Below are 25,548 nucleotides of genomic sequence, written 5' to 3' on the forward strand. Positions count from 1 at the left end.
CTATGATGCTGTTTGGCCTGCTGTGTTCATCCAGCTCTGCACCTTGTTGTCTCTGATTTTTGTCTCTTTCACTTTTGATTTAAGGATGATCTATTGGCAGTTTTTTTTCATCCTTTGATACTTTTCCAGAACTTAAGGATTCTTACAATCCATTAGCTCTGTAGCTATTTTAATGTCCTAGGATACAGCAGATCACATCCAGGGGATTTTCTGGTCTTTAGCCCCCATTGGTTTCTCTAGTACTTTTTCTCTCATTATAGTCGTTGTAGCTATTTCCTCTTTCCCCTGTGGCCCTTTGATCATTTAGTAATTTTGGGATGCTATTCGTCCTATCTATTCCATTCTAAGGGATACATGAGAATCTGAAACCAGTGGAGAAATTGCTGGAGAAACTCAGTAGGTCTTGCAGCATCCGTGCAGAGAAAGCAGAGTTAATGTTTCGGGTCCACTGACCCTTCTTCAGAACTGCAGACGTTCTGAATCTCTCCAAAGATGCTGCCAATCCTGATGAATGTCTCCAGCAATTTCTGTTTTCGTTTCAGATTTCCAGAATCCGCAGGGTTTTTTTAATTGTATTTCACAGGAGCAGCTATTGTTGTGGTGTCAGTGGAGCCGAATGGAACTGGAGCGCCTCTAACTGCTGAAATATTGCTACTGCTGCGTTCAGGTAGCGGCCGCTTCGTTCGCACACGTGAAGATGCTGAGGGAGGGGAATGAAGCTTTCACCCAGAAGAAATTCTGTGGGTGACACCTGAATACTTCCGTGTTCGCAAACCTGTAGATGTTGGTGATAATGTTTCAGCAGCAATGTGGCTGAGTTGTACAACTAATCTGAAAGTGCAGAGCCGGCTTATCCCTGAGCAGTGAGTGTGAGCGGATCGGTTCCAGTCTGGGCACTGGCAGCAGGGACGGAGCCATGGTTCATGGATTGTAAGCAGCGAGCTGGGTCGCCTGCAAATCGAACAATATAACCCGAGAGGCAGCCACAAGTCTTTAAAAAGAACCATCTTTGTGTCGGACATTTTAACTTTCGCCGGAATGAAGTTTGCGTTTTGCTGAAACAGATAAAGGGGCAGTGTTAGCCCTGCTTGCTATCTCCAAACTTCCTGCAGACCCCCCTTGTGTTTCTGTTTCAGAATCAGTTAAGTTTGTCCGCTAGTGGTCTACTCTAGTGTTCTTTAATTAAAAGGTGACAATTTCAATTTGGAAAAACTAGGCTTTTCTTATAAACAACTCATAGAATTTCTCCCCCTTATTAAACCCACTCTACTGAAACAGAACACTGTTAATGTCAAGAATAATGGGTTGGCTCCGTCTGACGAAATGTAGACCGTCCTCCGTAAAGTGCTGATTGGTTCTCAACGTTTGGAAACTTGGTTTTTTTAAAAAAATGGTCAAAACGGCTTTAGTCGTGTTGCGCAGAAAAAAGTTGATTTAACGCTTTAGTCCTGGGCGGGGTTGTGTATTAAAATATTTAACGTTCCCCCTTTGAACAGAAAATGATTTGCGAGGCATTTTTTTTTAAAATTGCATGTTTCCTTCTCGGTTTCTGGCAGTAGCTGTGTGTGTATATAGTGCCGGGGAATGTATGAACCCACTCGGGGGGTTTGGTGAGGGTATGTGCTTCGGATTCTTGCCTCCTCCTCGGACCCAGCCATTGTAAGGCAAGAGGGACACATTCTTATAAACCGTTCACTCTATCAGCTAAAGTGTTCAAAAACACGAGCACAGGCAGCTGCCAAACCACTTGCCTTCCGTGAAAGTATATTTTCATACTTCTGTCCATGTTGTTTTAAAAAAACCGCAGCAAATCCAAGCCGCCAAATTAGGTTATTTTCAAAAGCTCTTTGTTACGTTATATTCAAATGAGCTGTAGTGTAAAGCACATTCCTTTTCCGACCCTGAGGTTACTGCTGTGTGTGTTTTTTACTGCAGGGGATTTTACTCATTCTCTCTCTGTGTGTCTGTCTCCGGGCTATGGAGTTCTCAGAGCTCATTAAAACGTCGAAAGTTGACCATGTGCTGCTCTCTCGGCCCTTCCTGCAGCCTGTGAAAGGGACTCTGTGCATTACCAGCCACCATCTGCTGCTCTCCTCCAGGGCTGGAGACAAAGAGGAGCTTTGGCTATTGCTCAGGAATATAGATGCCATCGAAAAGAGGTCAGTTAATGAGAACTGCTGTGAGTTGTATTTCAGCCGAGGTATACTCAGTCACTGAAATGTCACGCCCTAAATATCCGAGAAACTATTGAACTGTCTTATTTATTTTAAAAGAACACTCCTTCCGTACAAAGTGTCATGTATTCTCTAATGGCAGGGGAATCAACGCTACATTAAAACGTTTCTATTCATGTAGAAGCTATCAGAGAACATACCCCCTTGTGCTATTTTAACCAGATAGGAAGTGCAACATTCTGAACTTCACAGTGTGTTATTCTGAAGATATTTCTGTTGCTTGTTTTTATACGATTTGTAAATGTCCCCAGGGTTTTTGTATTTTAGGAATGGTGCATGTAAGAATTTAATAGAACTGGAACATAGCCCGAAGCTAAAACCTATCTTCAAAGGACCAGATGTTGATATGAACAATCGTGTATAAATGTGTTCTGGGCCACAGCAATGTTATAGCCTTGAACACGCTGTCAAGTTTAATGCAATGTGCACACTCCCTCCTTGTCCCCAGTGGGTCAGTTTACTGCAGGATGAGACTTTCCGTATTAGAATATTGCTCTGATTTCCATCTAACTGCTTCACGGGTACAATCAGGCCCTGCAGGCGCAGTTCATTTGGGCTCCCGAGTTTTATCATTACCGCTTCATTCCATGTAAAAAGATATTCTTTACAAATGTTGAGTTGATATCAAAGCTAATTTTTAACCACAAATGAACCAACTACACTACCTTCTCCCAGATCGATAATGTGCTCTACAGCAAAGTCATATGCTTTATTTAACTTGGTCGAAGACTGCATAACTGAAAACGTTCAAGGCTAATAACAGTAAAACCCTTTAGGTAAACCATGCAAAGTACATCATCTTTAAATTTGTTTGAGTTACATAAACCAGTGTGAAGTTTCTGATACAAAAACAGAAGTTGTTGGAAAAGCTCAGCAGGTCTGGCAGCATCTGAGAAGAGAAATCAGAGTTAACGTTTAGAGTCCAGTGACCCTTCCTTAGAACCCAGACCAAAATGTTAACTCTGATTTTTCTTCATAGATGCTGCCAGACCTGCTGAACTTTTCCAGCAATTTCTTTGTTTGAGATTTACAGCATCTGCAGTTCTTTTAGTTTTTATTTAGTGAAGTTTCTGATGTTTAATGTACAATTTAGTGTTTGCTGGCTATTCTGTTATACAAGAAATTATTTTCTACCTTGCCGTTCAGAAACTGATGTGAAGCCTCAGTATCTCTCATTATCTCACTCAACATTAGCGTGTATGTTTGGACAAGATTATGTGTCAATTTAAAAGCAAATTAAATAGGCAATATTGAGCAGCGTACGATTAATACACCTCCTTGGACAAGCACATTTTCAGCTCTGTGTAAATTGCTGCTTTGAAACAGAGCACCATTTAAAGATGGTGTGAAACATAACCTCAGGAAGAAGAAACAATACCAGAACAAGGCCTGTCTGTGTTGCTCATTGCATGTTTGACCAAAGTGATATCTTTTATCAGGAAATAAACTATTGATGCCAAGCTAGGTTCTATATTTTTAATTACATCAGCTCTCTCTGGCTACTTGTATAATGTTTAACAATAATTCAGATGGCAGCTTAGGATCGGTTGGAATTAATCGTGCAAGAATTGCATGTGTCATTATTGGAAATATAAACTGGGAAAACTGAAGTTTGGACACTGACATGTTCCAGTGAAGCAACCTTTTTTTAAACAACTTGGTCAAAAGTGGAACTGTGTGGTGTTCACTTAGTGTAATCAATAAGTCATTAAGTGTTTGGAAAGCTGAATTTGATAATTTCATGGTGACAAGCAGGTACAAGGTGCCTTTGCATTTTAAAAAAAAAAAAAACTGCCTAGCATCAAGCCATTGTGGATAACTTGAATCTGGCATAGAACGGAGTTTGGGCAGTGACACACAGACCTCCCAAAAGCATGCAAGTAAAAACAGATCTCACTTTCACACTTGCTCCCTATGTGAGTGGAAGAAAACCAGCATTCAACAACTCTGAAAAGAACTTCTAACTCAAACAACGGCTCAGGTCTAGCTGATCAACTATCAAATTGAGAACCTGCTGCAGTCGATAACAAAGTGACATCATTGCCAGAAAACTGAAAACTGAGAAAGTCACTTCATTTCACCTTTATGGTTTGGAATCTTGGTCTGCTGAATTTCCTCCTATTTGGCTATGTGTTTCCATTTGTGATGTGTCTACAGAACAGTCTGTCTTGTTTGTCCTATTTGTGAATGAATGAATGTGTGTGTTTTGGGTTTAAAGGCAATGTAGTTTAAGTTCACATAGCAGTAACTAATAATCCATTTTGCCACATGTTAAAGGATAGGCTTGTTTATAGAAAATAAATTGTTTTCTTGTTTTATGAATGAAATCTGGTGAGTTTCCTTTATTTTAGCTGCAGTCATTCAGGCAAATTAATAATCTCTGTATTTCCCTTGGTTATTTATCTATTTGTCATGACTTGTGGAATACTAGAATTTGATTACCAGTGCATACTTCCCATTGGACATGTGACAATTGATGCTTTTCCCTTTTGGGAGTTCTCAACATTTTGCTTTCAAAACCTTCCCATCCCAAATTGTATAAATTCAAGTGATTCTTTGTAAGACAATACAAATATATTTTTGCTATCAAAAAGTGTTATACAAGTACATTTATTATTTCTGATTTACTTAATGTGAAACTTGTCAGTGCGTACACAGTGATTTTATTAAAATACGGAAGGATCTGGTCAAAGTGGACTGGAGTAGCCACGTGTGAGTGAATCCGCTGTAGAATAAGGGGAGGTTCAAGGTTCAAAAAGGAATTAGGGACAGTACAGGCCCAACATGAAGTGTGGGAGCACAACCCAGAGAACCCTGGATGTCTAGGAATATTCAGGACTGGATAAAAAGGAAAACAGATGAAAGTAACAGTTGCAAAGGGAGCAAATCAAAGAAGGCCCTAGGGGTAATAGAAAAGGTAGGGGAACATAAGGAAGCAATGAGAAAGCACTTGTGGGTATAATCAGGGAGAATCCCACGATATTCTATAAACGTATAAAGGGGAAGAGAATAACCAGGGAAAGAGTTGGACCCATTAGAGATGAAGGGAAAATCTGTCTGCAGAGCTGGAGGACATTAGTACAGTGTTAAGCAAGTACTTTGCATCTGTCTTCACTCAGGAAAGTGGATTGTGATGTTCTTGAGCAGACTGATAGAGGGTGAGGAGGTGGTGGAAGTTTTGATAGGCTTAAAAATGGAAAAAAAACTCCCCCAGCCCAGCTGAGTTGTATCCCAGGCTGCTGTGGGAGTCAAGGGAGGAAACTACAGGCATCCAGACCCAAACTTTTCATTCCCATCTGGCCACAGGGGAGGTGCCAGAGTACTGGTGTACAATTAATATAGTCCCACATTTCAAAAAGGGTAGTAAAGATAAACCAGCAAATTACTGACCAATGAGTCTTACAGGAGTGGTAGGGAAACAACCGGAATAAATCCTGAAGGAGCAAATTGAAGTCCTTTTTTGTTATTCACTTGTGGAAAGTGGGTATTGCTGGTTAGCCTATCCCTAAAGGAGCCAAGGTTTGATCAGGGATAATCAGCATGGGTTTGACAGAGGGAGGATATGACAAATGAATCTGGTTGAATTTTTTGAGGAAGTGACCAAGCGTTTGGATGAGGGTAGTGTGGTTGATGTAGTTTATATGGATTTCAGCAAAGACTTGGAAAATGTTCCATAGGGGAAATGGATAAAGAAGGTAAAAGCTCATGTGATCCTGGGTAACTTGGCAAGTTGGATCCAAAATTGGCTTCATGGTGGGAGACAGGGGGTGCTACTATAAGGCTGTTTGTGTGGCTGGAACCTGGAGTGCAGTGGCGTGCCTCAGGGATCAGTGCTGGGTCCTTTTGTTGTTCGTGATGAATTAAAATGATGTAGATGAGCATGTGAGAGGAATGATAACTAAGGCTGTGGGTGACCTGATGTATGACTGGACAGTTGAAAGTGAGGAAGATGGTCTTAGCTTACAGGTGGATATAAACAGATTTTTCAGATGGGCAGATCAGTGGTGGATGGAAGTTAACCCTGAAAAGTGTGAGGTGATGCACTTTGGAAGGAGTAACAAGACAAGAGAGTATTCAATGAACGGCAGGATACTAGGAAGCTCAGAGGGATCTTGTAGTGTTTTTCCACAGATCCCTGAAGGTGATAGGACTGGTTAATAGGGTAGTTAAGAAGGTTATGGGACATTTGCATTTATCACTCATGGCACCGATGATAAGAGCAGGGAGGTCATGTCGGAGCTGTACAGCTAGGCCGCAACAAGAGTGTGTGCATCTCTAGTCCCCACACTATAGGAAGGATGTGATTACACTGGAAGGGGTTGCAGAGGAGATTCACCAAGATGTTGTTTGGGATGCAGCACTCTAGCAATGAAGAGAGGATGGAAAAGCTCACTTTGCTTTCTTTGAGGCAGTGAAAGTTGAAGGGGAAATTTACAGAGGAGGAGTATAGGATTATGAGGGGCACCGACAGGGTAAAGAGAAAGCAGAAATTGCCGAAGATGCTGCCAGACCTGTTGAGTTTCTGTGAAGAGAAAACAGAGTTAACTTTTCAGGTCCGATGATTCTTCTTCAGAATCGTCTTCTTCTGAAGGGTCACTCCACCCAAGATGCTAACTTTGCTTCCTCTCCACAGATGATTGATTTATTGCTGTCACATGTACCGAGATACAGTGTTTTGCCTGCTATACAGGCTGATCGTACCATACAAAGTGCATCAGGGTAGCAGAACACAGTGCAGAATACAATGTTTCAGCCACAGAGAAAGTGCAGAGAGAGAGATCAATATTAACTTCTGAGAGGCCCATTCAAAAACCTGATAACAGCAGGGAATGAATCTGTTCTTAAATCTCTTCATGCATGCACTACCAGATCTGCTGAGTTTCTCCAGCTATTTGTTTTTGTTTCTGATTTCCATCATCCACAGTTATTTATTTTACTGGATAGAAAGCAGCTGTTCTCCTTAGTTGAAGGGGTGGTAACAAGGGACATGCTTTCAAGGTGAAGGCAGGAGGTTTAGAGGGGATTTGAGGAAAAATGTTTTCATTCAGATGGTGGTGGGGTTCTGCAATGCACTGCCTGGGAGGGAAGTTGAGACAGGAAACCTCACAACCTTTAAAAGGTACTTGCATGAGCATCTGAAATGTCATGGCATTCAAGGCTATGGGCCTAGTACAGGAAAGTGTGACTAGTGTAGATTTAATGTAGTTTTGGCGGTACAGACTCAATGGGTTGAAGGGTCTCTACTGAATTATTCAATGTTCACCACTTTGTCTGTACCCTTGCACCAATACCCACTGCAATGTTGTACTTGATATGACCTGCTTCTCCGCTCTCTGTCTCCTGCTCAAGGTGATTGTCTCAATAAACAACCCAGGGCCAGCAAAGTCCATTTATCTCTGGTGGGGACTGGCTCAAGGTTGACAGTATTTTTAATTTATTTCTTCATGAGATACAGGCTTCAAAGTGGTACTGAGCTGCCTTCATGAACTGCTGCAGTCCATGTGCTGTAGGTAGACCCACAATGCCCTTGGGGACAGAATTCCAGGATTTTGATCCAGTGACAGCGAAGGAATGGTGATATATTTCCAAGTCAGGATGGGGAGTGGCTCGAAGGGGTCTTGCAGATAGTGGTGTTTCCATGCATCTGCTGCCTTTGTCCTTCTAGATGGTAGGGGTTGCAGGTTTGGAAGATGTTGTCAAAGGAGCCTTGCTGAATAGCTGTAAACAGATCTTGTAGATGGTACTAAGTGCCCATGGTGAAAGGCGTAGTGAAGTAATGGAAAGGGCGCTAATCAAGCAGCTGTTTTGTCCTGAATGGTATCAAGCTTCTTGAGTGTTGTTGGGGCTGCACCCATCCAGGCAAATGGAAAGTGTTTCATCATAATGTATATGCCTTGTAGATGGTGAGATGTATTACTCACGGCAGGATTCCTGACTTCTCTCCTGCTCTTTTCGCCACAGTATTTATATAGCTAGTACAGTTGAGTTTCTGGTCAATGGTACACCCAGAATGCTGATAGTGAGCAATGCAGTGAGGATGATGTGATTGAATGTCAGGTTGCAAAACTTAGTTTCCCATTTGTTGGAGATGGTCATGCTCAAATCGATTGGATTTAAACGCCCATGTGTTTTATGTTTTTATCACAAGCGCGTATCTGCTGAGTGTTGATTTTGTCAGCATTTCACATCTTGCAGCAACATGTTTAACAGGAAAAATCACTGAAAATAAACATCATCCATATTCAAAGACTCAGTGAAATCAGTTGATCAGGAATTGAATTTACTGGAATCAGATTTGTCTAGAACTCCAACAGAATCACAGGGACATCAGGGGCAACCCTTTACAAGGGAAATTCAAAAGCATTTTAAACAGACTGATCTGAATTTTTTTTTATTGTTATAATATTATTTTACTTTAATGTAATTCTTGGCTTGTTATGGCTTTGTTTAGTGTCAGGTTTGTGCACTATCCACACATACTTTCTGTATTGACACTATCACATGAAATAATGACTTTAATTTCTGTAGTTATGGAATCAGTCCAAAGTTCTGACAAAGGATTAAATTCAATTGTGACCTGATGAGATTGTACTTTATTTGCTGCTTCTCTCCGTACTCTGCTCAGCTGTCAGTTTTCCAGGAAATATATGTATCACAGACACATGGTCAGCAACGAGCAATTGAACTCCTGTCTGTGACATCAGATGTTGGACAAATAAATAACTCTTCTTTTTTCAAAGGGACTGATCTTGTGTCCTTCACCTTCAATAACCATCACTTCATCTGAAACCCTGACTGTCATTTCCCAACCTTTGAGGTACCCAAGTGCTTACCAACATTGTCAAGTGAAAACTTTCATCCTTGTGGTTCATAACCTCACCACTACCTACCTTTGTAACTTTCTCAATATTTACAACTCCTCACAATTCTGCAGTCACCATCTCTTGCCTCTAGTGATAGAGAAGCCAGATGTCCAGTTTTGTACTCAACAGTCTGGCTTTATGCCAACCTGACTGCTGTCTGTTGCTGGATAGCTTCAGTATTTTGGCCATGAGGCTGGTTACATGATACTGGAAGAAATGCCTCATTATTGTGGTGACCCAGAATGAGTGATCTCCCATCAATTGATGCAAATGTGTTCCCATAAACTTTTAACTGGAGTGTAAGAGTAACATGTTCCAGCAACAGCCTTTATCAACAGTCAGTACTAATACACTCAGCACCTGAAGAATATCTCCGTACATTTGAGATTCACAGCGAATGTTAACACGTAACTCTTACCCAAGGTGATACTATTATCCTGCCTGGTGAGTCCAAACAGGTAGCTCCAAATAGACCTGCAGCAAATTGATGGCCATTCTGAACAGCAACATTTTCAAAAATTTAAGACAAAGAGCAAGAAAAGAATACTAAAATAATTAGCATTGATGATAGGAAATGAAGCATTTACATGGTGCAGTTATACAGTATTTGAAAATGTATCTTAAACTCACTTTTTATGCAATTATTTATCTCAGTTGTTACAGTTTACATTTCACATACTTATCATTACAGCCACTGTAATAACGATTAGTTGACTATGTTCCTGAGGCCTGTCCACTCTGACGCAGGATGAGATTTAAACAATATCTGAAAAAAGAACCAAGGTCAAATTTCTCGTCCCTTTCCAGTCCAAGCAAATGTCCTCAAACAGGAACCCCACAATCATATGTTCAGTTAAAGTTGGATTTACTGCCAACCGATCAGAAAGAGTTGGTGGTCCCACAACAATGAACTGGAAGGAGATGAGAAAAAGTGTTCTTTTTATCATGGCTAGGTCAGGCATTGACTGGGAGATGCTCAGGGTATATGGAAAACGTGAGCAGTAATAAAACAAAATGGTCACCTCAAAACAATTTTGTGGTTCCTTTGAAAAGTCATGTAGCATCTGTTGTGTGAGCTCTATTATTCTGAAATCACTTGCGAGGTTGTTGTTCCCTGAGAATATGATGTTCATCATATCTGCACTTTCTGTTTTGATGTTCATCATATCTGCACTTTCTGTTTTGCAGCTGAAAATGCAATCCCAAGAACAAATTATAATAAAAGCTATAAATTTATGGAAGGAGAAAGCTAAAACAGCAACACATATTTGAGAAAAACAATCAGAATTATTTACAATGTGAGCCACTCAGATATCAATACCTGATCTTTGAAGGAAATGGTGCCAAAAAGGAACATAACAAGCTCAGAAATCAGAACAGGAGGAGCCTATTCTGTTCCTCAAACCTGCTGCACCATTCAACAAGACCACAGCTGGTATTCCCCTAAGCTACACCCTCCCACAATATTCCCATTGTCCTTAATTCATTTAACCCAGAAATCCATTGACCTCAGTCTTGAATATACTCAACGACTAGATATCTACATCTCCCAGAGATGAAGAATTTCAATAATCAACAATCCTCCAAACGAAGATACCCAATGACAGGGACTCTGTTTCCTTTGGCTGATTTGCTCATTTTCTGAAAAATGTGGCAATTTACCTGACCTAAAATATTTTTTATTCCTTCGTGGAATGTCAGCATCACTAGCTAGGCCAGCATTTATTGCCCAGAGTTCAGTTAAGACTCAACTACATCGCTGAGGCTGTGAAGTCACATGTAGGCCAAACTAGGTAAGGGTTGCAGTTTTCTTCCCTGAAGGGCATTAGTGAACCGGAAGAGATTTTTGGATAATCATCAATGGCTTTATGATCATCATTAGACTATTATATCCAGATTTTTATGGTATTCAAATTCTACAATCTGCTGTGGTGGGTTTTGAACCCAGTTCCTCAGAATATTACCTGCGTCTCTGGATTAAATAGTCTAGTGATAATACCACTGGCCATTGCCTACCCCTTTGAGAGGGAGAGCTGTTAGCCAATCAGAGACCAGCAGTTTGCAACTCTGGAGAATTGACATAAAGGTTGTGGCTGCAGTTGGGCGCATCCAGAACCCGGAGAGCCGGAACCCGGAGACCCAATACCCTGAGAGTAGGAGACCAGGTTTATTGGTTTTACTATTAATCCTGGCATTAGTACTAATTCTACAAAATGGGTTCTTCTCCTTCATTGCAGCATTGCAAAGCAAATCCACGGCAAGAGTAGATTCTGTATTCCATCAAGTATGTCCCTAAAATTAATATTCCTCTGTCAGCTACTCCATTAAATATCAGTCTCAGTGGAACTTAAATTCATCCGCATTATTTACTGTTTGTGCTTCTCTCTGGCCAGTTGTTCCCTGTGCTGAGCTTTCCCTGTCTGTAGTCTGTCTGCAGGAGATGTGCACCGATGCACTTGCTGCCTTAGGGCCTGGTTCTGTGCTGTACATTGTGTGCAATTCATCTCACTCCACGTTAGTGGTCAGGCATTTTCTAAGCTATGAACCAGCTGTCTCTCTCTCTCTCTCTCTCTCTGATGTAGTTCGCTTTACATTAAATCAGGGAGCTGGTATCAATTCTCAGCGGTCACTCAGTGTGTACAGATGAGTTGATGTCATTTACAAGAAAACTATGTATTGTCGAGACAGCCAATCTGCTATGTAGACAGAAATTTAGTATAGATATGGCAGTATTTTTAAATTTCTGTCTCCTTTTTCAAAGAGGCAACTGTGAATATAAAAACAAGGTGGTCATTGCAATATGTATTGTTGACAAAAACATAGTGGAGACATCCATTATAGTTTCCAAAAGAATTTAGTTTGTTTTTCTGTTGGCCTCTTTGGCTTCTTTTTGGTTACACACAGTCTGCGGAGGCTCAGGTTTTGTCAGATCTTTATCAATGCCACATTACACCAGAAGAATTGGGCCAGAGTGCATTTTCCCTTTTTTGTTTAAACCAGACCATGGGAATATGGCTAGGGCCAGTAAATTACCCAGGAGAGAAATGTCGATTCAGACCCACATCTTGACCCACATCTACACCCTGAACTGAGAAATAGTAAGAACTGCCGATGCTGGAGTCAGAGACAACACAGTGTGGACCTGGAGGAACACAGCAGGCCACACAGCCTCAGAGGAGCAGGAAAGTTGACGTTTCGGGTTGGGACTCTTCTACAGAAAAGGGTCCCGACCCGAAACGTCAACTTTCCTGTTCCTCTGATGCTGCCTGGCCTGGTGTGTTCCTCCAGCTCCACACTGTGTTATCTCTGAACTGAGAAATTACTTCAAAATAATTTGACTGTGTTCACATGATCTCAGTGATATTTCAGTGTCATAACGTTATTGTATTCACATCTCCAAGCACATTTCTCATGTGAAGGACAGAGCAGTTGACTTAGAAAACATTGGGAGGAATCTCCCCAGCTCCTGAAAGATGTGGGCAACAATGTGAAAGTTGCAAGGATCATGGGAGATAGTGAATGAGGATATCCTGACATTGAGAGCAAAAATGCCCATTTTCCAACTGAGTGTTGCATGGTAAGACGGGATTCTCATGGGGGGAGTGGTGAGAGAACTCTTTTTACATACATTAGCATTACATATGGTGCCATCTGTCCTCATTAATATGCAGTTTCCCATTTCCCCCCCAATGCCCACCATTAGAAACGAGACAGAGTCAATTCGCCCCATTCCCCCTAATAGAAACCAGAGGGAGACAGTTCCCGACATGAAAGTCTGAGAGGTTCCTGGTGACTCCAGTTCACATCTTGCCCCTTCGGACCTCCATCGATCACCAACGTCTCAGGGCCCGCTCCATGGGCAGTGACTGCACACACACACATGTACACATACGCACGCACGCGCGCACACACACACACACCCCCCCCATATCATTGCTTATAAAAATGCAAAACTAAAGTCCTCAAGCCTGCACAAAGTAAATAGCTGAAGAGAATTTCTGGCCCCCATCACACTGAATAGTTCATGAAGATAAAGGGAATATTTTTGGGTGTTCTATGGAAGAAGCTGCAAATGAAAGGAAACAAAAGAACTAAAACATTCCAGCCTGGATGGATGAGATTTTTCACTGGAGTTACCTTCTCTTCTTGGGCATCATCATGGAGAATGTGAAGAAATATTTGATGAGACCTTTGTGACCGAGTCATCTCCAGCAGCTTGATCTTAATTCAGCAGGTTTAAAATATGGTGGATAGCAAAGAAATAGGTGGATGATAAGCTGTGATCTAGAATAGTGGAGCAGGGATGCTGGGCTGAATGGCCAACACCTACTCCTACATTCTTGTTCCTATAAAATTCATTGCCTTCTGCTCCTTTATGTCAAAAATTGAACAGAAATATACGGGAAACAAAAGGGAGTTAAACGTGGATGGGGTTCTTTGTAACTGTTTGATTTTAGAAGGAGAATTGCTTGTTGCTGCTAGTGGTTTCTGTTCTGCTTTGTCAAAAATGCACTTTCATAGAGAAAAGAAAGTAGAGGCAGCGATGGTGGGTTTTGGAATTCCATATGAAGTCAGCTGATTGTGGTGGAGTGAATAATGTGCCTGATGATGAAACACCATCTTTAGAGGTTAAAAGTGGTTAATTATTTCCTTTCATGGACGTTCAAGGATCTAATGTCTGAAATTCAAACTGTCCACAAATTGAGCATGAATACAGGATGAAAACTGCACAAAATAGAAACACATCGTACATGTGGAAATGGCCTTCTGGGGTGTTTAATTCATATTCATTTCCAGGAAATCATGTCAAACAACCTGACAAATTATGCAAGGGGAGCTTTCTCTCTGACCCCCAGACCCAGCCTGTGAGTGTGCAGTGGAGCTCTCAGCGATTGATATGATAAACCCTGTGCACATGGTCTTTCAAATTAAAGATCACGTACAACTCATATAAACACACAACTGTGATATGGACACTGAGATGTTTAATTACATGTAATAGTTTGATGTACAGCATTGTTTAAATAAAGTTTTCAGCCTTTCAATGATTAACTGATGGTTAAACCTTGTGAAAAATGAGGACAGCATTGTTCGCTTTTTAAAGTTTACATTACATGAATGAATCACTGTCAAATATTATTATAATGCAGGGATCTTTTTATTTCATGAATTTGTCACCAATTAGCAAATACACAATAACTAAGGATAAGCACCAGAACTGATCAAATTCTTCATTGACACTGTAGTGATTGGAACCAGGTAGATCTTATTAACTATGAGATCCTTGATTGGTGCTGTTAACCTGGGCCAATCAGGGAGCCCTGGCTGACAGGAGACTCTCTGAATCTCCTGGGTATATCTGACTTCAGGGACTGACTCTGAGTAGGCTGGTTACAGCCTGTGTACAGTGCATATGTAAATAAAGGATGACTTGGTGATGGGATACCGGCCACTGTGTAGTTAGTTCAGGCACTAATTGCTGTTAGTCAGGAATCATTTTCAGACCAATGTTGGCTGGGTCAGAATCTAACTCCTTTCATTCTTCAGATGCAGGAAATCTTCTTGAACTATTGACAGCATTCCAACAAGTAACTAGAACGCGAAGGTGGTAGAATAACAGAAGGTTAGAATGCCCAGCTCAGAGGGTCTGGTTAAAAGGGCAGATACCTGCAGCTCTCTTTAGCCAGTACTGCTGTACTGAGGGGAGTGGAAGGATCACAGATTAACTGGGACCTGATCTGTGCTCAGGAGTTGGAGTTTCCTGCTGCCCTTAAAGTGAAGGGCACCTTTTATTTCTTCTCAACCTAAACAAGATAACTTTGTGGAAGAGGTGCAGGGCTCTCTCCCCTGCCTGGGGGACAGTGCTGGGTTCTCTCCCCTGCCTGGGGGGGGGGGGCTGTGCTGGGCTCTCTCCCCTGCCTGGGGGGCAGTGCTTGGGTCCCTCCCCTGCCTGGGGTGGGGGAGGTGGGGGGAGCGGGGGTGCAGATTTCTGCAGCTGTGCTCCAGCAGCATTCTGTGACCTCCTAATGACAGCTGCTTCACTGGGTGTCTTCAAAGCTAATTGTCCCTTGAATATAAAGCATAGGATTCTTAGCAATCCAGAACTAGGCTCTGATCTCTGCTGCGCTACGCAGTTTGAGAAATGAGTTTTCCAGTCACCTCGGAGACAGTTATAATCCCAGTCCGAGAGGTGTCAGGGAATGTAGGTACAGCATCTCCCTCCTCTCTGACAAACAGACAAAAGGGGCCCATCATGCTGCAGTACACACACTGAGGGCTGCCCCTATAAACTGTCACTTACAAGATTTACCAGGATGTTGCAGGCAGGGGAGGGTTTGAGTTGTGGGGAGACACTGGATAGATGGGTATTTTTTCCACTGGAGTGCAGGAGGTTGAGGAGTGACCTTATAGAGGTTTATAAAATTATGAGGGGCATAGATAAGGTGAATAGAAAAGGTCTTTTCTCTAGAATAGGGGAGTTCAAAACTAGAGGGCGTAGGTTTAAGGTGAGAGGGGAAAGACTTAAAAGGGATCTGAGGGGCAACATTTTCACAAAGAGGGTGGAACTGCCAGAAGAAGTGGTAGATGCAGGTACAATTACAACATTTATAAGACATTTGGACAGGTACATAAATAGGAAAGGTTCAGAGGGATATGGGCCAGATGCAGGCAAATGAGATCAGTTTAGTTTGGGAAACCTGGTTGGCATGGACAGGTTGGACCAAAGGGTCTGTTCCGTGCTGTGTTACTCTATGACTCTATTAATCCTGGTCCGTGCTGTTTGACTCTATGACTATTAATCCTGGTGATTGGACCCAGGGGCATTTTAAACTTTTCTTAAAAATTACGTAACAACATTAACAGTGTTTGATTTTATTTCTGATCAATGAACCTTCTCTCAAAAGCTTACTTACCTGCTCTGTGATTTTTAATATATCTTCAATATAATTTCTACATTTCCATTAATTTTTAACTTTAACAATAATCTGTATGTAACCCACAGGAGCTGTTCTAAGTTTCTGTTGTGATATAATTAGAGGAAGCATGATTTGTTAAATCAGAAGTCAACATTTGACAAATGCTTCTTTCTGACACTAATATTGCATGTGTTTGTCTTTTCCCCTCTCTCATTTTCTTAATCAGTGTGCTGAACATAAGTGGATACCAAAGCATCAAACTTGTAAATCAGCAGAATGGGGACAGGTCTGGTATTTAATTGCCGATAGCTGCTTATTTCACGTTAGGCATTGTGCTTTTGCAGCTTACACTGGGAACTTAAAGTTTCTCCTAAGTGACTCCGAAAGAACTTTTTTGATTTCCTTCCTCAACATAAGTTTACTGGGTCTATATTGGTCTTATTTTCTTAAGGAAGTGGGACTTTTCTTAAAAGAAATGCTTCTGTTATTGCTAACGCTATGTTGCAAAGCTGTTGTTTGTGCCTGTTCTGTATCTGGTATTTAAATGGACACTTTCTGATTTGAAGTGACTGTAAAGGAAATGGAGGAGATAAATCATTGGCCCCAAGCCTGTTACATCATGCAGTCAGATCCTGGCTAATCTGGATCAGAACTCAATCTGTCTGCCTTGCTTCTGTAACCCTTAGTACCCCTTACCCAACAAACATTAAACAATCCATGTTTGAAAGTTCCAATTAATCCCTCAGCCCATTGCCATTTCTTGGAGGAAAAGGGTTCAAGATATTTGTCAGATTTTGTCTGAAGAAGTGCATCCTGACATCACCCTTGAACAGCCTCACTAGCTGTTATTTTGTAGCTTGATCTGATCTCACTCCTCCCACACCCCCTCCCCTCCTTCTCCTCTCCTCCCCTCACCTCCCACTCCTCCACCTCCATGCAAAATCATTTCTCTGCATCACCTCAAGTCAAGCCTGTCTGAATTATGGCTTTGGCTTTGTTTAAAGTTTCTTGAGCTATGAAGTAAGGAAATAATTTTCCAACACTGACCCGCAAAAACAATGAAAATCTAAATTTGAGTTAAATAATATCTGAATGTGAATCATGTAACCAATGTGATCAGAGTCCCTCAGCCTCTGTCCATGATGGTGAGTGACTCATGTTGCTGCCAAAACAGAACCTTTTGACAACACAGAACACATGCACTCTTACTGGCCCCTGCCTCACACACACGCAACTCTGTTTTTAGAGTTTGCTTAGAAATCATATTTTTTCTCTTTACCTGCCACTTAATACCACAGTGAGTCTTATGTCACACAGGTTCTAATGCAATTCTTTGATAGTTGTAGACCCTGAAGTAGCAGTACCTGACATACATTGCATTTTAATGATACTAACCACATTACTGTAGATGCTGGAGAAAGTAATCACCTTTTGTCTGAATCACGTGAGCTCAAAGTCATCTATAAATGACACTCAGAACCTGTGAGAAGGCTCTGCGTGTTCATGCATAGCAGATTGCAAACATTTCTCTCCTTCATTGTGGAAGGAGATGATTTTGCCGGAGACCGAAAGAGTTTCCTTGCAAAAAGTCAGCAGACACCAACAGCAGATCTTGCTACTTGTTCTTGTGCAAGTAGACAATCCTAGAGGTGATTAGTACAGGCTCAGGAAAAATATCTGAATGTGTTTCTGTGTGAATCCCATATTTGCTTTCCATAACGTGTTTCAACAGCCCAAAACATTTTCTTTCTTTTCCAGATATACAGGGTCTTCAGGGATAATAACTATTAAATGTAAAGACTTGTGTGTTATGTACCTGGAGATACCAGGAATGGAAGAATGCTTGAATGTTGCCAAGTCTATTGAGGTAATGTACTGAGTGTGACAATATCTGTAGAACTCGCTGTTCCACTTAACCAGGTAACTAAGAAATAAAATATCAGATGGAAACTTTATCAGACTGACCAGGCAGAAATTTGCAGGTTGAAACAGAATTTCTACCTATAAGATTTAAGATAGAAGCTACCCTATCCATGTGGAAATAATGGGAGAATAGACTGGACTATTCCTGGTGGTTTCCTGATGTTGAGCTTCCGGCTGGGATTGACATGTCCCAAGTAGTGAATCAAATGAGATAATTGACATACAGGCCATCATTTCTCTTCTATTAGTTTTAGTACTGAGTAACACTCATTTCAAGTGCTTCAGTCAGCTGAAGTCATGAGATGATCCTGACGATTTTTTGGCCTCTGGGATGTGAATGTGAATACAAATGGCCTTTTGCTGCTGATTTAAATGCAATAAAAGTTGAAGATCACAAAACCACTGTTCTGGAATCATAAGGGCAGGTGGATTTATATAGCGTCTTGTCACATTAAAATGGTTCACTAAATTAACTTCTTAAAAACTATGTGACTATAGTATTTTTAAAATTTAGCCACAGAACAGAGTCATCGAGTTTTTATTGCATGGAAAGAAAGCCTTTGGCCCATGCTATCTGCACTGGTCATTAAATATCCATTAATTCTAATACCATTATTCACCCGTTGGCCCATAGCTTTGTATGTTATAGCATTTCAGTGTTCATCTAAATCGTTCTTAAATATCTTGAGACTTCCTGCCTCTACCAGCCTTTCAGACAGTGAGTTCCAAGTAACTACCAGCCTCTCAGTGAAAGTGTCTTTTTCCTCACATCCCTTGTGAACTTCCTGCTCCTTGTCATAAAATTGTGTTCCTGGTTATTGAACCCCTCTACTAAAGGGAAAAGTTTCAACCTATCTGCTCTGTTTATGCCCCTCAGAACTCTGTACACTTCATTCAGGTTCCCCCCTCTGCTCTAAGGCAAACAGTCCCAGGCCTGCCTCATCTCTCAGAGCTGAATCACTCCAGCCCAGCAGCATCCTGGTGAACCTCCTCCTGCACAGGAAATTGCCAGGAAAACATTCAATTTTCAGGGAAGGAAGTGTTACATTTTGAGGGCAGTTGCTATGCAGAGAGCATAATGGAATATCTTCTGCACATGAATAATACCAGATTAGAGGAGGGTCCACAGTGAAAAATATTCATACTCCACACTGACAGACTTCACGAGAAACATTCCCAGTCATGGTAATCATGTTTCATGTTAATTCTGAACCTTGCAGCCAAAATAATAACTCATAAATCATTCCAAACAAAGTTTTGCTCTAGAGTGAAATATGGTGACCTATTAGTCAGTATGGTCTCTAGTAAATACATTATATGATCCTTTCCCAAAAGGAACATGAGTGCAATCTAGGACATAAAGGAACCAGGGCAAAAATACCATCACATAAGAGGTAAGTGGATTAACAGCTGGATTGACCAGCTATGGGTGGCACTGCCAAGGCCAACAGTTGTTATCCTCGAACTGAGTGGTTTGCTTGGCTATTTGGGACAACAGGTAACAGCCAACCACAGTGCTGTGGGCCTGGAGTCACACATTGGCCAGACTGGGTAATGACAGCAGATGTCCTTTCCCGAAGGACATTAGTAGAAACCAGAAACTAGGCCTTTCAGCCCTTTGGGCATCCTCCATCATTCACTGTGATCACAGCTGATTCTCCATGTCAATGACATATTTCTGCTTTCTCCCCATATTTCTCAGTGCCTTTAAAATCTTAAACATTTTTTTAAAACATCCATGATAGGTTCATGATCAGGATCACTAAGACTGGCTATCAACTCTACCAGCTGCCATGGTGGGACTTGAACCATGACCCCAGTTTCTGGATGACTTGTCCAGTAACACTGCTATTAACCACCAGCTCTCTTTATTGGCTGTGTCACTTTTTCCCATGATTTTTGTTTCTCCCAGGACGGTGTAAGGTGGTGGGGAAGGGATGTGTTCAGTTGTCCTGAAAATGGCCATAGCCAAGGGAATGGCTGGTCTTTTGTTCCCATTGATTTTCTCTGTGCTAAGAGAGGAGCAAAGAAACTTAATTTATTTTTGACTTTACTTCAAAAAATAGTTACATCTGACACTTTACAATTCCAAATCTTTTCATATTCTGTTTGATTCCCAATATCGAAGGGCCAGTACATTGCAGCATTCTGAACAATAATTAAACTCTCAACACTGTTACACTGATGTTTCTGGTATATTTCTTTGATGGAATTTCCATTTTCTCTGTTTTTGTTTTACAGTCTTTGTCATCTCTGGAATCTGTCAGGCACATGTACCCATTCTTCTATCGGCCAAAGGAACCGAACCTTCAGGAAGGCTGGGACTTATTTAGCCCTGAAGAGCAGTTTACCAAGTTGTCTTTACATGTTAGTTTTTATTGTATATACAATCTTTCAAAAAGTTTAAACAGAAAAAAAAAATAAAAAGCCCTTTCATATTTAAATGTACTTGTTGATACTTCCTTATTTTTAATCTTTTGCCTTCTTTCCTCCTTGCTGTGGAAAGGGATAGATGAACATTAAGAATGTATGATAGAAGTGATTGCTTCTTTCTGCTATACTGTTAGACACTGTCTGTGTCCTGCAATGTTAAACGTCGCTCAGTAATCAAATCTGCAACCACCTGCTTTTGAATGCTGAAGATAAATCTTTCAAATATATTCTGAAGTAGAGTCTTACCAGACTTGAAACATTAACTCTGTCTTTCTCTCTTCACGGATGCTGATAGACCTGCTGAGTGTCTCCAGCATATTCTGTTATTTTTATTTCACATCTCCAGCATCAACAGGATTTTGCTTTCATTCTTTCATATACATTGTTTTTAGGCAGTAATTTGTTTCTGATGTCCTCCCAATAATTTTTCTTTTGCCTTTTCAAAATGCTGATTTTGAAAAAAAATTTTCATTAGAGCAAAACTCTAAGTCAGAATCCATTTCATCCAGTCACTTCTAGCAGACTGCAACAATGCTTGTGATTTGCAGGTTTCTTGTTGTGATGACAAATGATATGAACTGGAGCATTAATGTCTACCTAACCTGCTTTCCTAGAAAGAAAAGTGTTCCACTCCCTGCTTCATAGCCATTTACTGATTCAAACTACCTGAACCTATCTTAAAATGTTGCCCTCAAGTTGGTTGGTAGAAGCTGTGAAATTCATATTGTTGTTTGGCACATTAGGGACACTTCTCCCAAGATATCCTGTGTAATCTGGGAGACTCCCCAGATGACAGCAGAAACCTGCAGCCCCCACATCTGCCAATATTCTGCCTCCTCCCCATGTCCCACTGCCAGGATATTCATTCATTTTCAAAGTAATAAATGCCTTCACTGTTGAATCATTAATTAAAAGCTGTCTATAAAACTGTTCTTCTCACATAGACGGATAATTGGAGACTCAGTTATGTGAACAAAGAGTTTGCAGTGTGTTTGAGTTACCCTGATGCAGTGATTGTTCACAAGTCTATCGATGATGCAGCATTAAAGACCATAGCCAGCTTTCGACAAAACGGACGCTTTCCAGTCTTGAGTTACTACCACAAAAGGACTGGAATGGTAAGAAACCTTATTCTGTTGCTACTTACAATGTCGCAGTTTAAGAATGTGTTACTGCAGTTCAAGTGCCATTCAGCAAATTAAATACCTTATAAACTGCATTACCTGTGGCCTGTACTCATCATTACCATCTGGAAATAAAGTAACCTGTGTAACAATGTCATATATCTTGCAAGCAACAGATAAGGAGATGTTAATTGAATAAAGTCTGTGATTCAAACCTCTTGCTCAAACCTCTTTCAGACACACTCAGCTGGACGGTATTGTCTGGACACAGCACATCTCAGCTGTTTAGAGTCACATACAGCTGTAGAGGTACACAGCATGGAAATAGGCCCTTTGGCCCAACTTGCCCGTGCTGCTCAGTTTTCACAATTAACCTAGTCCCATTTTCCTGCGTTTGGTCCATATCCCTCCATACCTATCCAATTTTCTTATCTCTCCACATGTTTCTTAAATGACAAAGTTGTACTCGCCTCCATCACTATCTCTGGCAGACCGTTCCATACACTATCACCCTCCGTGTGAAAAAATTGCCCCTCTGGACCTTTTTGTACCTCTCCCCTTTCACCTTAAACCTATGCCCTCTATTGTTAGACTCTCCTACCATTGGGAAAAGCTGTTGGCTATCTACCTTATCTACTTCACTCATGATTTTATAGAGCTCTATAAGGTCACCCCTCAGGTTCCTGTGCTCCAGAGAAAAAAGTCCCAGCCTATCCAGCCTCTGTTTATAAATCGAAACCTTCCAGTCCAGGTAGCATCCTAGTGAATCTTTTCTGCGCTCTTTCTAGTTTAATAATAATATCCTTTCTACAGTAGGGGGACCTGAACTGCATGCTGTACTCCAAATGTGGCCTCACCAACATCTTATGCAGCTGCAACAAGATGCCCCAACTCCTGTACCCTACGCTCTGATCGATGAAAGCAAGAATGCTGACACCCTTCTTCACCACCCTGTCTACCTGTCACTCCACTTTCAAGGAGCTATCAACCTGTACCCCAGATCTCTTTGTTCTGTAACACTCCCCAGGGCCCTACCATTGACTGCATATTGAGAAGCTCAGCATTTGCTTGCTTATCAACTGATAGAACTAAATGTTTGCTGTTGGTGGACACTTCAGTCAATTGGAATGACCTTTGAATCCACCAGCATGAAATAGGTCTGTGTGTGGAACAAGCAGTAACTATTTCATGTGTTTGGGATACAGTGAATGGGACTCTGGCTTGGATGATGCTAAAGATTGATGTGGAGATGTTGTTACTTGTAGGTGATAATGCGAAGCAGCCAGCCACTGACTGGGGCCAATGGGAAGAGATGTAAAGAGGACGAACATTACCTAGCTGCTGTTCTCCACCCTGATAAGAAAGGTTATATCATCGATACCAGATCCACACAAGCTGCCCATCAGGCGAAGGTGAAAGGTGGTGGCTTTGAATCTAAAACTAACTACCACAACTGGAAAAGACTCCACAGATCCATTGAGAGGTAAGGAAGAGTGCAACAAAGTAATGAGTGCTTAAAGTAGCTTTTCACCATTTCTGCTGAAGGAATATGAATCAGAAAACAATCTGAATTGCAGTTGCATTTTTAACTGAATTCTATTTCTATTAGGAGCAAGATTAAGATGGTGAAAGTCTTTTTTAAAATTTAACATTAACAACCAAAAGCTAATCAATCCTCTAATTCTGTCCTGGATATCTATCAGTGATCCCTCCCACACTACATGCTGCACTCAATCAGATCATTGGGAGGTGATATAAAGGGACCCAGGTCTTTCTCTTTACCCACAACCCCCTCCCTGACTCACCCCCTGAACCACCTTGATACTATCAGAATGCCTGGTTGATGCAGAGGCATCAGAATTTGCTCTAGCTGAACTTCTGCGTGGTCTCAGCTGATTATCTTGTTGACTCCAACCTCCTCCCCAAACATTCATTCACAGTGAACCAGATAGTGCAGCCGTAATGATCTCAGCTGATGGTAACACTAGAGAGGTCAGACCCCAGAGCGAAGCTAGTTTGATAGACTATACATTTTAATTTTCTTTTTATTTTCCATGGTGATCGTTCACAGGACATAGCCACAAGAGGCTGTCAATGTACTTTTAATAAAGAACTTAAGTGTGTAACACGAAGAAAAACATTAATTATGATAGTATATAAGAAATAATTCAAATAAACCTGTTAGAAATATCACAAAAGAGATTCAATACTTTGACTTTTACCAACAACCATACAGACACTCAAACATCAGTGAGGGGTCACCTCTTCTCCATTTCTAGACACCTTGCTCAGCTCACAAGACTGTAGTTGATTTCTATTTTGCAAATGTTTGCATTCTGTATATTTTCTTCAATGCCTCTTCTTTAGATTCTTAAACTTCTACCCCAGCTCACCAGTTTCTTAGCATGGATTCCTTCTGCTTCCGCATTTTTTTTTCAGGCACTCAGGATTTTTATCCCCACCTGTGACTGCTTTGGAGACAGCTATTAACTGCACTTCTGCTGTTAAGAACCAATTCTTTCTAACTGAAACCTTCCCACTGCCTTTCTCAATAATCATGTTTCTGTCTACATCCCAGTGTCACTGGGTACGGCTGCTAAGCAACAGCCCTTTTCTCCTTGTGTGTAACCTTTATTTCTAATACACTGAAATATTCACCTCAGCGGTTTTAAAGACCTCATTTAAATGCAAGTTAACAAAGCATAGCTCCAAATACTCCATCTTAACTGACAGCACAAATCTAAAATGAAACTAAAAAATAAATCCTCCCCTTTCTTAACACCTGTCATAGAAATACAAATCAAATTTAAAAGTATACATCAACTCCTTCACTTTAGAACGAAGATCACAAATAATAAAAATAAATGGTGAACCTTCATCATGCAGTACTTTGGAATTCTATTTGAACTAAAGCTGAGATCCTGGCACAATATTTCTTCTTCAGTTTATACCTACCTCTGAAACATAGCTGCCTCCATTTGTACCTTGTCCTTTCTCCACTGAAACCCTGGCTGTTTTGTTTTGCATTTTTATAAGGATTCTCTCAAATATATTCTCCCCATAGTTCTTACATCTTCAAGTTTCAAGAACTCCAATCCAAACTTCAGCCGACAAATCCTGTATCCTGTCGTGACTCACTGGGATAGCGCAATGGAAATCATACCCCACTATTCCCAGAGTCATCACAAAAGTTCAAGTAAGTCCCCAGTTTACCTGATTTTCAGGCTGAAGCTGATGGAAAGCACAGACCAGGCTTTTGTACTTAACAAGAAATTACTTACAGAAATTATTACAGGTCATTGGATTCTAGCTGCAGGTAAACAATTAAACAAAAGTAAGTAAACTCTACAAATTGAAACTGTAAATCCCTTAAACTCCCCCTTTCACACAGATAGACAGATGAACATAAACAGGGGAATAAAAATCAGATGATGGAAGTAAAACTGGAAAAAATTGTTTTGTAGTCTTTGTTCACCAGAGTTGTCAGGTTGATTCTTTGCTGATTTGATTTCCTGAATGCTTCCACTGGTTTGCAAGAGGCACAGGGTGGCTGGATCACTTCAGAAACATCTCTGACCTACCTCATTCAAAGCCAGAACTCGCAGTATCTGCTGAAGGAAGGATAAGGTGGCTTATCAAGTTTAAAATGGTTTACTACAGAGAATAGAGACAGAGAGAGAGTGAGTGAGTGAGAGAGAGAGAGAGAGAAATCGTGGTTGCCGCGGACCTGCTGGCTTCTCTTCTGGTCTAACAAAGCTTCTGTCTAAGATAACAAGGTGTAGAGCTGGATGAACACAACAGGCCATGCAACATCAGAGGCGTAGGAAAGCTGACGTTTCGGGCCTAGACCCTTCTTCAGAAATGGGGGAGGGGAAGGGGATTCTGAAAAACAAGGGAGAGAAGGAGAGGCGGATAGAAGATGGATAAAGGAGAAGATAGGTGGAGAGGAGACAGACAGGTCAAAGAGGTGGGGGTGGAGCCAGTAAAGGTGAGTGTAGGTGGGGAATTAGGGAGGAGATAGGTCAGTCCAGGGAGGATGAACAGGTCAAGGGGG

General features: G+C 41.2%; 1 protein-coding gene across 2 annotated transcripts in view; it reads left to right on the plus strand.

Moving 5' to 3' along the window:
• Nucleotides 1-677: 677 nt before the first annotated feature.
• Nucleotides 678-25,548, plus strand: part of LOC109931649 (myotubularin-related protein 9-like) — a 46,512-nt gene continuing 21,641 nt past the window's right edge. The window contains exons 1-7 of one of the 2 annotated variants that reach the window (XM_048613255.1): nt 678-1,616; nt 1,936-2,159; nt 16,241-16,300; nt 17,773-17,881; nt 20,179-20,304; nt 21,315-21,488; nt 22,760-22,977. In XM_048613255.1, coding sequence (XP_048469212.1) covers nt 1,978-2,159; nt 16,241-16,300; nt 17,773-17,881; nt 20,179-20,304; nt 21,315-21,488; nt 22,760-22,977 — 869 coding nt within the window. In that variant the 5' untranslated portion in view covers nt 678-1,616; nt 1,936-1,977. Of the gene's footprint in view, nt 2,160-16,240; nt 16,301-17,772; nt 17,882-20,178; nt 20,305-21,314; nt 21,489-22,759; nt 22,978-25,548 lie in introns of both variants that reach the window. The other variant, XM_020530906.2, reaches the window with a different exon arrangement.

The sequence above is a fragment of the Rhincodon typus genome, chromosome 27 (assembly GCF_021869965.1).
Source record: "Rhincodon typus isolate 14 chromosome 27, sRhiTyp1.1, whole genome shotgun sequence".
In the NCBI taxonomy this organism is placed as follows: domain Eukaryota; kingdom Metazoa; phylum Chordata; class Chondrichthyes; order Orectolobiformes; family Rhincodontidae; genus Rhincodon; species Rhincodon typus.